Source organism: Sinocyclocheilus rhinocerous, unplaced genomic scaffold (assembly GCF_001515625.1).
Source record: "Sinocyclocheilus rhinocerous isolate Xijiao unplaced genomic scaffold, SAMN03320098_v1.1 scaffold604, whole genome shotgun sequence".
Lineage (NCBI taxonomy): Eukaryota > Metazoa > Chordata > Actinopteri > Cypriniformes > Cyprinidae > Sinocyclocheilus > Sinocyclocheilus rhinocerous.
The window spans coordinates 1,579,490-1,592,481 of record NW_015658518.1 but is presented as its reverse complement, the minus strand read 5'-3'; the positions used below and the strand labels follow the sequence as shown (position 1 = coordinate 1,592,481).

General features: G+C 37.2%; 1 protein-coding gene across 1 annotated transcript in view; it reads right to left on the bottom strand.

Annotated features, from left to right (window-relative positions):
* Positions 1–7,921, bottom strand: part of LOC107722459 (cadherin-13-like) — a 313,349-nt gene extending 305,428 nt beyond the window's left edge. The window contains exon 1 of the mRNA XM_016530814.1: positions 7,734–7,921. Coding sequence (XP_016386300.1) covers positions 7,734–7,778 — 45 coding nt within the window. The 5' untranslated portion in view covers positions 7,779–7,921. The remainder of the gene's footprint in view (positions 1–7,733) is intronic.
* Positions 7,922–12,992: the final 5,071 nt, after the last annotated feature.

Below are 12,992 nucleotides of genomic sequence, written 5' to 3'. Positions count from 1 at the left end.
AAGACACGTTGAGCTAAGTGGAGCGCAATCGAATGGAACAGAAACCAGTGGCCTGTAGTTGTTATTTTAAAAGTTAGACTATTTTTAGCTTGACAAGCTGTTTAAAAAAAAAGACGGGTTGTAAAAAACAGTACAAAATACAACAAACCGACCAGAGTGGCAATGCTTTGAGGTGGATAAATTTGAAGAGATGGTTTTTGAGAGGGTTTTATGCTGCAAAAAGTCTAACCGCTAAAGCAAAACATGCTGCTAGCATGCTAATAAAAACAATACTGGTAAAAAAAAATATGAAAGCTAAATCCAAACTAATTGACCTCACTAATTTCAACGTTAGGTGTCTCCACAAAGAAAAAATCTAAAATCTACTTGATAAATTTAAGAATAATTTTAAATCATTAATCAATCTTTCTAATCGATTTGCGAACTGGGTCAACCAATATAAAGTATACAATAACATTCAAAATTTGTGGCCGGTAAGATTTAGAGCTACATTTTCAGCATCATTACTCCTGTCTTCAGTGTCACATGATCCTTCAGAAATCATTCTAACATTTCTAATAAACATCCAATATTTCTTATTATTAGCAATGCTGAAAACGGTTGTGCTGCTTAATATTTTTGTGGAAACCGTGATACATTTTTTTAGGATTCTTTGATGAAGAAAGTTCAAAAGAGCAGCATTTATTTGAAAAAAATAAATCTTTTGTAGCATTATGAATGTCTTTACATCATTTTTAATCAATTCTGTGTTTCTTTCCTGAATAAAAATCTTAATTTATACACATACATCTTACTGGCCATAGACCTTTGAACAGTAATAAAATTAGGCATCACTACAACTTTGTGTTTGTGTTAAAGCTGCAGTCCGTAACTTTTTTGTGTTCAAAATTTACAAAATTGATATAATAAGTGAGTACATCATGAATCCATTTTCCAAACAGTGTTTTTGGCTTGTTCTGAATCACTATACGGTACACCTATAATAAGTGTTTATATTCGGACTATTCAGACTGGTTCGGGTAGGTACCGCTGCGGAGTAGCCCAGTACCTGCGTGATTCGTCATAGACATAAACAGAGAGAAGTAGCTCCGGCTACAGTGTTTATTACTGTACCAGTGTTTATCCGGTACAGTTCTGTTTATTAACCGCTACAGCGCCAAATGTTACGGACTGCAGCTTTAATGAAAAAGTTATTAAATAAAATATTTTAGAGCAGAGCATTGGCTATCTATTTACTACGGAAATATCAAAGACATCACTGTCATTACTTTTTCTGGTCTGAAAAACATTTTTCACCTAATATTTTCAATTTTGGACCATGAGATCCACATTTATCTGCATAAATAAGAATATTTTTAAGCATTCACAGGTTAAATTTTGTCTTAACACAGGGATGAAACGGAGCTTGAAGTATGAAAGACGGAAAGATCAGAACAGCGGTGGTCAGGACTGCAGGGCACATCCTGTCTGCTTATCACAAATCAGATCCCAGCCTTCCATTTATCTTTGTTCCTGTCATCAATCATACCCAACAACATGCATCTTTCTAAAAGCAACACGCACACACACACACACACACACACACACACTGGAGAACACTTTTCTGTTACGCTGCCATTATTCCTACCATTACTATTCTCTGGGTCCCCTTTAATATACAAGGAATTGTGCCGCATAAGCATCTACAGATAAACACGTATCATGTTTACGGTGACATTCGGCTGTTCTCGCTGTGAAATATGTGAACGTGTGCATGTCTCCGATACAAATCCCCATATTGCCTCCGGCTCCACAGGTCACTGTGCACAACAAACCCACAGAGTCAGACAAACGCCACACAGATACCATTCAATTAATTACTGCTGCCAACTAGTGAGTTGGAAATCCAGTGTCACAGATAAAGCCGTCCGTGTTTACAGCATGAGTCACTGCAATTATATTTGGATTGGTGAATGCAGGCTAGGCCGTCTGAGCGGTTTTAGATATTCTGAAAGAAAAGATTCCAGCAGTAATTTACTATGAATCAATATGCAAATACAGGAATATTATATGAAATTTCCACTTCTCTCAGAGGGACGAGGCGATCCAGGGACATTTCGCAGGCCTGGCATGCCACACGGTGTGTTTGAGAAGTGAATTAGAAGATCCAGGCTTTTGAGGCTCTCCTCGCAATTATCTGCCTGACGGAGGGATGATCTATGCAAACAGAGAGGAGATAGACAGGGACAGAGAGAAAGAAGGGCGCTAGGGATGGATAGAGAGTTGTGAAACGATGGGACTGACAATGTGAGATCTCTTTCTGCTAAATCAACGCTTGGGGACTCTAATGCAACTCTTGCACTCAAAAACGAAGCAAACTTGAACACAAGCGAGCTTTCATTCTCCCCCCATTCATTCTGCTGAGTGAATAATTCATAAAAGAATTCAAATGATGCACTCTAAAAAATGCTGGGTTGTTTCAACCCAACTTTGGGTCAAATATGGACTAACCCAACTTTTGGGTTAAAAATTTAATGTAAAAATTTAACCCAACAGTTGGGTTAGTCCATATTTGACCCAATGTTGGGTTGAAACAACCCAGCATTTTTTAGAGTGTGCACGTATGAAATTACAAGTCTCCACTGTAGCATGAAATATGGTACTGCAAGATGACATTTGGCCAAGAGACACACAGGAACCAATGACATTTGATGGACATCTGATATCAAACCTGACATATGACATGTAACACTGCCATATTTGATTGCAGAGATGCAAAAACATTATGAAATGCAACAAAAATGGCAAGAAAGGTGGTGAAGTTGAAGAATTTTACAGTGCAAACATTTAAAATATCACTTGGTAACATTTTTACAAATAATAAACCAGTTCATAAATCATTTAAAATGATTAAGTAGCCATTTGGAAAGGAGAAAGAGGAAAAGAGAATGCAAAAAGAGGAAAAAGAGAGTCCATTTACAGTATCTAAACCACTGAATTAGTTCAGAATGATTGTGTGTACAGTATTTATCTGTGTGTATGTGAGCAAGTATTTTTGAGCATCTTCAAAACTTTTACAGTCGTAGTAGTTAGTGAATCTAACTTCCTACTGTTTAAGGCCCAGAAAGCTAAACAAATCTTTCTGCTCTGATATCTCTTTACATTGCCCAAGCATCTTGACTTCAGCAACTCCACAACTTACCAGCTACATATAAGAACAAACACACAAATTTGTGCCTTAACAATAAATCTCCAACTCTGCTTCCACTTTGGGAGCCAAGTGAATTGCCAGAGGTCAGCGGGCCTTAACCTCTAAGACTCTAGACAAGCACAAAACCTCCAGTAGACTTGTTCTGTAATCACAGATTCTTCACCAACAGCTATAACTCACAAGAATGCACACATATCAGCCATGAAGGAGTTGCACAAATAAGGCAAAATCAAACCTAACCTATGCAGCAAAAGCGGCGACCTTGGTAGAGGATGGGTAGCGAGTACAAAAGGGGGTCGACACACGGAGCGAACCATTCAGATCCACTGCAGTGCTAATGACTGGGTGCTCTCATTATCTCCATCATTACCAGACCTTCATTTACCGTATTGTGCTCAACAGCTAGTGCCCGAATTAATCAAGATTTCTCACTCTGGTAAGACAAGCGTCCTCCTAATGGCGCACTTCAAAGATGAAAGCACGAGTCACAGTACAGTCCATCTGCAAGGTTAAATACAAACCAGACCTCCCAATTTCTGTCTGTGCTTTAGTGCAAAGTTACCTAAAGGCTTTGCGAAGACCAGACAGTCAAGTAAGTATCAGCAGTTCGTCCCTGCTGGTGGATGCAACTACACCAATTCTGCAAGCATATTCATATTTTTTCTTTTTGTAAATATCCATTTTTCATACATTACATTATAATGTTATGACACCTAAATTCAATTTTAACATTTCAGAAGATTGATTTAATTTTTTACATTACATTTTTTAATTTATTTAGACAAGACTATAGAATTTTAATATCGGCTATTTATTGGTTATTGGCCATAACTTAAAAATAATTACCAGCTTATCGGTATTGGCAAGAATTTTAATATTGTTGCATCCCAGACAGTGTTAAATTACTATTATTTAAATACTATTATGGTATTTTTTAATATTTTCGAATTAGTTTTTATTTATATATTTTCATTTTACATTTATTTAATTTGTGTGCTTTTGTCATTGTTTTTTTTTTTGTTGTTTTTTTTTCAAAAAATCTGTTTACCTTTATTTAATTTCAGTTTTAGCTTTTGTATTATTTAAATACTATTATATTATTAGCTTTTACATTTTCAGTTTTTATTTTAATTTATTTAATCTGTGCTTTTGTCATTTATTACGTTTTCATCTTTTTTATTACTTTTTTCATTTTTCAATTTTTCATAATTTATACTCTATTTTATTTCATCCGTATTTCAATTCATGAAAAGGATTTTAATAGTTTAGTTAATAACACTGTTGCATCACTGATTTAGGTGAAACTAATTTTTAATGTTACTTGCATATCAAATCTATACAACTAAAATCTAAAAAAAAAAATTAAATATTTAGTTTTCGATGGGGAAAAGAGCAACCAAGCAAGAAGTCCCGTAACACCAATTCAACCATTCCAACCTAATTTATAGACCTCCTTGGTGAGGAAACCATGCATGCAACCGATGGAAATGTAGCATAATGCATTTTAAGTAATGCTAATGTAAAGTGAATGATCTCAACAGAGTACGCTAAACGGAAAACGCTTAAATATTTAAGGTGCTTTGCATTTCGACATTAAAGCGCAAATTCCTACCTCACCATTCACTAAGAAGGGATGCTATATATACACATTCACTCTGTAGCTAGTGATGAGCACCCTAGACACAGAGTGTGGACACAGCTGAAGCCAGCCCTTCTGCATGACTGCCTTTAGGCTTTGCGACTAAAGAGAAATGTGATTTTGTGTGTGTGTGTGTGTGTGTGTGTGTGTGTGCTTGTGCGTTATGTCCTGGCTGAAGCGATGTGCACCTGTTACCCTTGCAATAAATAGAAATGACACCACCCTAAAGCAGCGCCTCTTTCTCTCATTAAGACTGATGAATCACAGGAGTAACACATAAGTGGCAGCGAAGTCATCAAACGCACACTGTCCATGTTGCGCCACAAGGTCATCAAAGGGGAAAGTGATGCAAATAGCAATTCAAAAGCATTAAGTGTGGCCTACACAAGATTTAAAGCCAATATGTGCATCCTGGAGTGAACAACATCCTCTCCAAACTGTAAATGGCTGCACTGACTTATCTATTACCTGAGATATTGGACTGCATGTTCCATTCCAAAGAACCCTTGCCACTTAGGGATCTTACAGCAAGCGAGGGAAATTATTTTTCCTTCCATTTCTCGCTCTCTTTTTCTATTTTCTAACGCCATGCTGGGGGAAACTGGGTAAATAGATAAGTAAATAAAATAAAACACAAAAGCAATGGGGGAGAGAGAGCAAAAGATAAATGTCTGCACCTCACGGGTATGCCACGCTTATTCTGAATCATAGCAGCGACTCGCGACTGCTTAACGTTTCATTTTGGAAACAGGGATTTATAGAGGGGAATTCATAGGCTCCGATACGCAAGGGAAACTTGGCGCCCTACCTGCGTGACTATAAATAAGATCCTTCTCGCTTGATCACACACGGAGCCAGAGAGGAAAAAAGGGATTTCGCACTGCTGGCCAGGTGGATGGTGAGGGTGAGACGACCATCTAGAGAGCATCGTATGAGGATATTATCTATTTAAAGTGGTTTATTGCATAGGGGAGCCAGACAACATCTTGCTTACAATGAATTGTTAAAAAGAACGTGCTGTAATCTGTCCAGAGTCCCTGAAGATTCAGAGCATTGTGATGATTCACAGCTATAAAAGTATAAATCCAGTGAAGTGCCCGAGAGCAGCTAAAATATGTGACTAATGCCTAATAAGTATTAATAACAAGTGCACAATGATAGGTCTCTCAAAGTTCTCAAGGATAGAGTGTCTTTTTTAAAACTGCGCACAAAGCCTGGAGCTTTCCCGTGTGATAAACAACAGAGAAGATGTATTTAAATTAAATGATGAATAATACATGTAGCACATGCTGAGGGCATGCAAAGTTATAAATCACCTTACATACTACTAACTAATCCATAATAACATTTACCTAACCGAAAACGTCCATCAAATGCATATTATCTTCAAAGGGCCATTTGAGAACCACAACTTAATGTGTTTGATCATTATAAATCATATTCTCTGAAAATAATGCCATTTAATGTGTGAGAGGAACCACCACCACCACGACACCTGTTGTTCATTATCCTGTACAAGGAAATAACTGTTGAGCAGTGGCTTACAAATGAGCCATCAACATTTTAAATGCAGGAGGATGCCATAATGTCTCTTTCACCCCCAACTGACTACCACTCACAATGTAATGCACATGCAAAGAATATGACAATATTAACTGTCCATTAGTAGTAACAGCCTCAGGTGAACGAAAGTAACAGTGGCTCTAAGCTTTAAAGGAACGAGTTTGTAAAAGGCTGATAGTTAGCTGCTTTCTAGTTGGTGCAAGAAGATCACTGGAGGCTGGTTAACCAACTACAATGTCCATATAGCAAGCTCGACCACTTCAAGCTTGTATGTAGCTGTAGTTTGTTGCTAGTCCAAGATGGTCAACCAACTTGATCCAGCTAATGACCATCTTAAACCAGGTAAAAACCAGCTATAATGTTTCAAAACACATCTGCTGCCTTAAACTGAATCGATTTACTTCTTTACGCGTGAATGTGGCGCCATTATTTGATTTCAGCTGTTTGAAGTGAACGCGCTGTTGTCCTAATGATTAATCTCTAATTTTATTTTAGAGAGTTTGAGTTTGTTTACCAGTTTCATTTCATTTCATCTCTTTGAAGTGATAAACGATTAAAGAGAGACACAGTCAATTAGGTTAGTGTAGCCTATTTGGTTATACCTATTTATTGGTCTCGTTTATTTAATGAATAAAGCGACTCTTGTTTTATTTGTTTGATTACTATTCGTTAATCTTGTTTATTGTTTAAGCTCTCTGAAGTGAACGGAGATTGAATTTATCGTTAATCTTTTATTTGTTCGTTAAATGGTTAATTTAGTTCAGCGATCTCAAATTACTGGATAGGCGCTGTTTTGGTCTTGAATCGTTTATTTGTTCGCTCATTTACGGATTCTTTGCTGTCTTTAGTGAATGGAGAAAGGCTCCGTGAGTCAGCCCGTCGTGTGAATGTCTCCTGATGAAGGGAGCCAAAGGAGCGCTCAACTTCAGAGCTGAGCGGAATATAGATGCGATCTGAGACTGAGTTTGCTCGTGATTTGCACCCACCTGAACCCAGTGCATTAGACTGAATCACACGAACGGACTGGAGTAATCATCTAATGTTATACGTTCAACGCATTATAGACATCGTTAATGTGATAAATAAAGAAATAAATAGAAATAAAGAATAACATGTTACATTACACTGATTACTGATTACTATTCTACTTGTCGTGGCATTCAGCTTTAAGTAGGCTATTATCTCAGTGCAACTCTTTCTGTTTAACGAGTTGTAAAAACGTGCAATGCGCTCACAAATTAATTTCACAATTTTCCCGACACTAAATTAACGCAAAATAAATCTAAGAACCAGCTCGAGCGATATTCCTGAACATAACGGAATGAAACCTCTCGCGCCTACCTGGCAAACGAGGAATGCGATGAAAATGCGGGTTCCGAACTCCATGGTCTCAGATCAGTGGGAATAATGTTCAAAACAAGATGCTGGTCAGACCAGCGCTGTTCATAATTCCAGAGTCGCGAGAGTAAAGCCCCTCTGCCTCGAGCTGCCAACTTCCCAAATAGAACTGCAGCCTCGTGAGCAGAGCATTGGAGTCCACCACCAATAGATTTATAGAGGGGGGTGTTTCTTCTTTTGACGCTCGCATGAACCTGACATGCTCGCCATTGATGCTCAAGTAATAGTCTCAGCATTTTTGCATTGCATTCCATCATCCTCATCGGATTGCAAACTTTCTGTTTGTTAAGAAAAATGGAGAATAAAGAGTTTAATAGGGTGGTATATTGCACATTTACCTTCTTAATGGAAACAGTATTATAGAATAATCAGACATGCATAGTTCCAGAAGGCTTGCTGTGCTTTTAAGGTGCCATGTTTAATTTTTTCATAAGAGAAAAGCAGCAAGCTTAGGCACGGTTTATGATTGGTCATAAATCAAAACGTTATAGGGTGTTCTCTAGATCAATGACTCTCAGTTGGTAGGTTGTGACATTAAAATGGGTCACAGGTTTGTTCAGATTGGGTTGTGGACGGGAGGAAGAAAAAAAAACTATAGGCAAATCATAAAATACAACTAAGTATATAACCATGCATAGTTGGGATATCTTAAAAGGGGATTTTAAAATGTGATAAGGAGACAGGTTTGAGTCAATCAAATCAGTTTCAGAACCTATAGACAATTTTTAAAAGGGCAGTTTTCTGAGGAACTTACAAAACAGTGAATTTGAATTCTTGGCTGACAACTGCATGAAACACCTATTTCAGTTTTGAATTCTAAACCTGTCCTGACAGAACAATCTGTACGGCATCAATGATTCATGATCATGATTTTAATGAGGAAAACCTCAAATTCTGAGGATGTTAGCTAAGTCTGACGATTCACCCACATTCTGTAGTTCAAATAATAGCAAAACATCTTGTATGTCAGCTATTTGGAGAGGATAGTAGAGGCTGGACAAGCAAGGTCATTTTGTTTATAATACCAAATTCACTAACTTCCAGTTAGCAAATGGCTGCAATATAACAAAGAGTGAAAAATTTAAGGGGGTCTGAATACTTTCCGTACCCACTGTACATTGAAGTTCAGGTTTGTTAGAACCATTAAGGTTAAACTAGTATGTGTGTGAAGAAAAAACAGTCCTGACAGAACAATCTGTATACTCACCTAAACATCAAACATTCACGATTTTGAAAAGAAAACCTCATAAGGAAGTTGAATAATGATTTTGAAGTCTAATTCAAAATACCTATGGTTCGCAGTTCAAATAATAGCAAAACATCCCATATGCTGACTATTTGGAGTTGACTAGATGCTGGACAAACAAGGTCATTTTCTTTTTAACAAGTTCACTAAACTTTCAGAACAGCAAATAGAGTGAAGTTAGTGTTTGTTAGGAGGGTTAAACTGTCATCTGTTTGTCAGGATTTTTCCTTTCAAAACCACAGCACACAGATTTATTAACTTGACTGACAACGACACAACACTAACCACAGATTCTCTCTTGGATTTTGTCATTTTCAGCAAAACTCTCTCTAACCGAAGGCTGCACCAGAAACTTTTTTCTGAAGGTTTTTTTTTTTTCCATTGGGAAATTGTTATTTTGACCATGGCCCATGTTCAAAAGACAGAAACACTGTATTTTAGTCAGCTGTCATGACATTCAGTGCCAAAAAGTTTCTAATGGAGTTCAGAAAAGACAATGTCTATTAAAATCTCAGTAAGTAGTGTCTGACACAGTCTAAAAATGACCACTGGGTAATCAAGAGAGCTGAACATTTGGCTCTCAGGAATGTTCCAAAATTATGGTAATGGTAAATCTGAGAACAAAAAGTTAATCTGAACATAACAAATAGCTGAAATAATTAACAATACAGTAATTTGCTCACATGGTCAAATAAGGCACAAATGAGAAATATCACCCAGCAAGGAGCTCAAATTCAAATGCTTCACTTGTAAGATATAGATGAATCTTTATTTGTTTCTGGATTTTTATTTGCTTTACTCTAAACTCATCATTTTTTATTTCCCCCATGTACCATGACACAGGCTATTGAGAGTGATGACAGACAGTGCAACTAAAAGTGTCCAAAGATCCATCACAATGACCCATGAATTCCACAATGAGCACAAACAAATATCCTTTGACCAACAGTCACGGGAGTTTCAGGCCAAAACGTTCAAAAAGAAAGACACATTTATATTTGGTATGGGAATACAGCCGTGCTCTTTGAGCACTCCTTTGCCCCTGTTATATCAACATGTCTTAGATGCATGTCAAGGGAATGTGACACTTCCTGTTATGAAAGACAGCAAAGGCCAGATGCTCACAGTCAAACATAGAACTGTAGATCATGAACCTCTATAACCTCTCAGACAATATCCAAACACTTTCGTTAACTCTTTAAAGCTTTAAAGGCATATAAAAAACAAAGCAGACCAAACAGAGAGAGATCAAGAGAACGTGATAGATCAGAAAATATCAAATGTTTCCCGTTAGGCCGAAAGGTTACCATCTCACTCTACCCGTCATCTTCATATCCAACCAGAGTTTCTGTTAAAAGTTTGGCTGACTTTTTCCTATTTCGAAGGAAGAAGATTAATCGAGACTAAAGATAATGAAAGACTCTTCTTTATCCATTCATATTCTACCCACAAGTCTCTGCAGCCACGTACAAATGGATAGATTTGTGCATATATCTGCTTGGAGTAGATAAAGGGGAGGGGTTATGATGCGTATACCGTCACCTCAGGAGCCATCATCTCTCAACCCCCCTCAGATTCCCTCTCTCTCCTTTTTTCTGTCCAGTTGTGAAAAATGAGGCTAGGAATTGTTGTGACGTCCTGAGGAATTGCTTTCTCAAGACAATGTTGCGGAATTGTTGCGCTATATCTCTTTATCAAAGGATCCGGGCTGGAAATAGCATTACGGCTGCTGTGGATTTGTCTAAAACGCATATGTTAAAAAGGTGCGCGGTGGGGAATAAAAACATTCCAGTATCTTGGATTGTCGAGGTGGCGATGAAGAGAGAGAGCTAGCTGCAATTTTAAGTGAAAAATGAAGAACTACAAAATGAAACCATATGAGAACGCTTAAAATGTCAAGACAAGAGCAAAACGTTTTCAGATAACGTATCTCCACTTCGGGAGTGAATACTCAAGGAATAAGTCTCCTGATTCAATATTCCACACTTGAGACACTACTTCTACAAGAAGTTCAAAATGAAAAAAGAAAAAACAAAAGCTTGAAAATTTCTGTTTTTCCTTCTCAGTCACCAACAAATCAACATGTCAGTCAGACTGGAATATCTAAAAATGTGTTCAGACAAACTCAAGAGACATTTACTGCATTTGCACAGAAAATGATAACAACAATATATATATACACTGAACAAAATTATAAACGCAACACTTTTGTTTTTGCCCCCATTTTTCATGAGCTGAACTCAAAGATCTAAGACTTTTTCTATGTACACAAAAGGCCTATTTCTCTCAAATATTGTTCACAAATCTATCTGAATCGGTATTAGTGAGCACTTCTCCTTTGCCGAGATAATCCATCCACCTCAGTTTACAGTATTCCATGCAAAAATAATGCACTGAAAAAAATGCTACTAAATTTTTTTAAGGTAAGTGGTCGCAAACAATTTATTTTAGCTACATTTAATAAAAAATATATATATGTTGAAAGTTAGTCAAATAAATTTGTATGTACTGCCAAATTCTCTGAAACGCCTTTGGAGACGGCTTATGGTAGAGAAATGAACATTCAATTCACGGGCAACAGCTCTGGTGGACATTCCTGCAGTCAGCATGCCAATTGCATGCTCCCTCAAAACTTGCGACATCTGTGGCATTGTGCGGTGTGATAAAACACATTTTACACATTTGCACATTTTAGAGTGGCCTTTTATTGTGGCCAGCCTAAGGCACACCTGTGCAATAATCATGCTGTCTAATCAGCATCTTGATATGCCACACCTGTGAGGTGGATGGATTATCTCGGCAAAGGAGAAGTGCTCACTAACACAAATTTAGACAGATTTGTGAACAATTTTTGAGAGAAATAGGCCTTTTGTGTACATAGAAAAAGTCTTAGATCTTTGAGTTCAGCTCATGAAAAATGGGGGCAAAAACAAAAGTGTTGCGTTTATAATTTTGTTCAGTGTATATTTGCAAAGGTTAACATGAGTGATTGCTGTAGAAAAAAAAATGGCACAAATGGAGCTTTTTCATTTTTGGAGCTTATCTTGACATCCTGTTATCTTGACGTCTTGTTATCTTGTCTTGAAAAGGGAGGGATGAAAATGTCTCCTGGTATTGAATGGGAGTTAGAGTGCCGGAAAATATTCTTTATGGGAAACAATCCACTCCTCCCCTCTCTAAAAAGAGAAAAGAGCACAGAGTGTTACTACGGAGGGCAGATGCAACAACAATCATGAAAATGGCAAAGAGGCAGAGATGCATAATGTCAAATAATAAAACCAGAAAACAAACAAAACTGAAAGGAGTAAAGGAAGTGTTTACAAGTCTATAAAGTGATGAAAAAATAGGTCAGTTTAGTACTCACCTCAAAGAAAGCTGCATCATATAGCTGCATAACCTAAAGCTATATTGCCTTCTGAGAGCTGGGGGTAGAGCTTTACTGGCATAAACAGCAACCAGGCAAGATTTTATGGTTATTTCTTTGTTATTAGGTCTTTGTGTATAAAATACTTGTGTAAAAATGAATTTATTCTTAACTTCTCTTCTTTTTGAAAACCAGGGCCGACTGCATAAGCGCGCATCTGCCAAACAAAAACCCAAGGTCTGTTATCAATGCATTACAATAACAATTAACATTCTCCAGCAATCGGTTAACAAGTCTATGATCTCTTTCTTCATATTAATTTAAAACAACAGGTGAATCAATTTGATTTACTTTCATAATGGTTTTCCATCCTTTCTGCTCACTGTGTGAATTGAGAAATAGATAATGAAATCAATGTCCAGGTGAAGGAACACCACCGATCACCAGAGAGCTGAACCTTAACCAAACAAATAAATGAAAATGTCTGTCTGAATGTTGCCCAATTATTCAGACTGATTAAATAAATTTGCCGTAACCACAACAAGGGCACACTGCAACACAATGCAATGTGTTTGTTTGTTTTTGTTGTTTT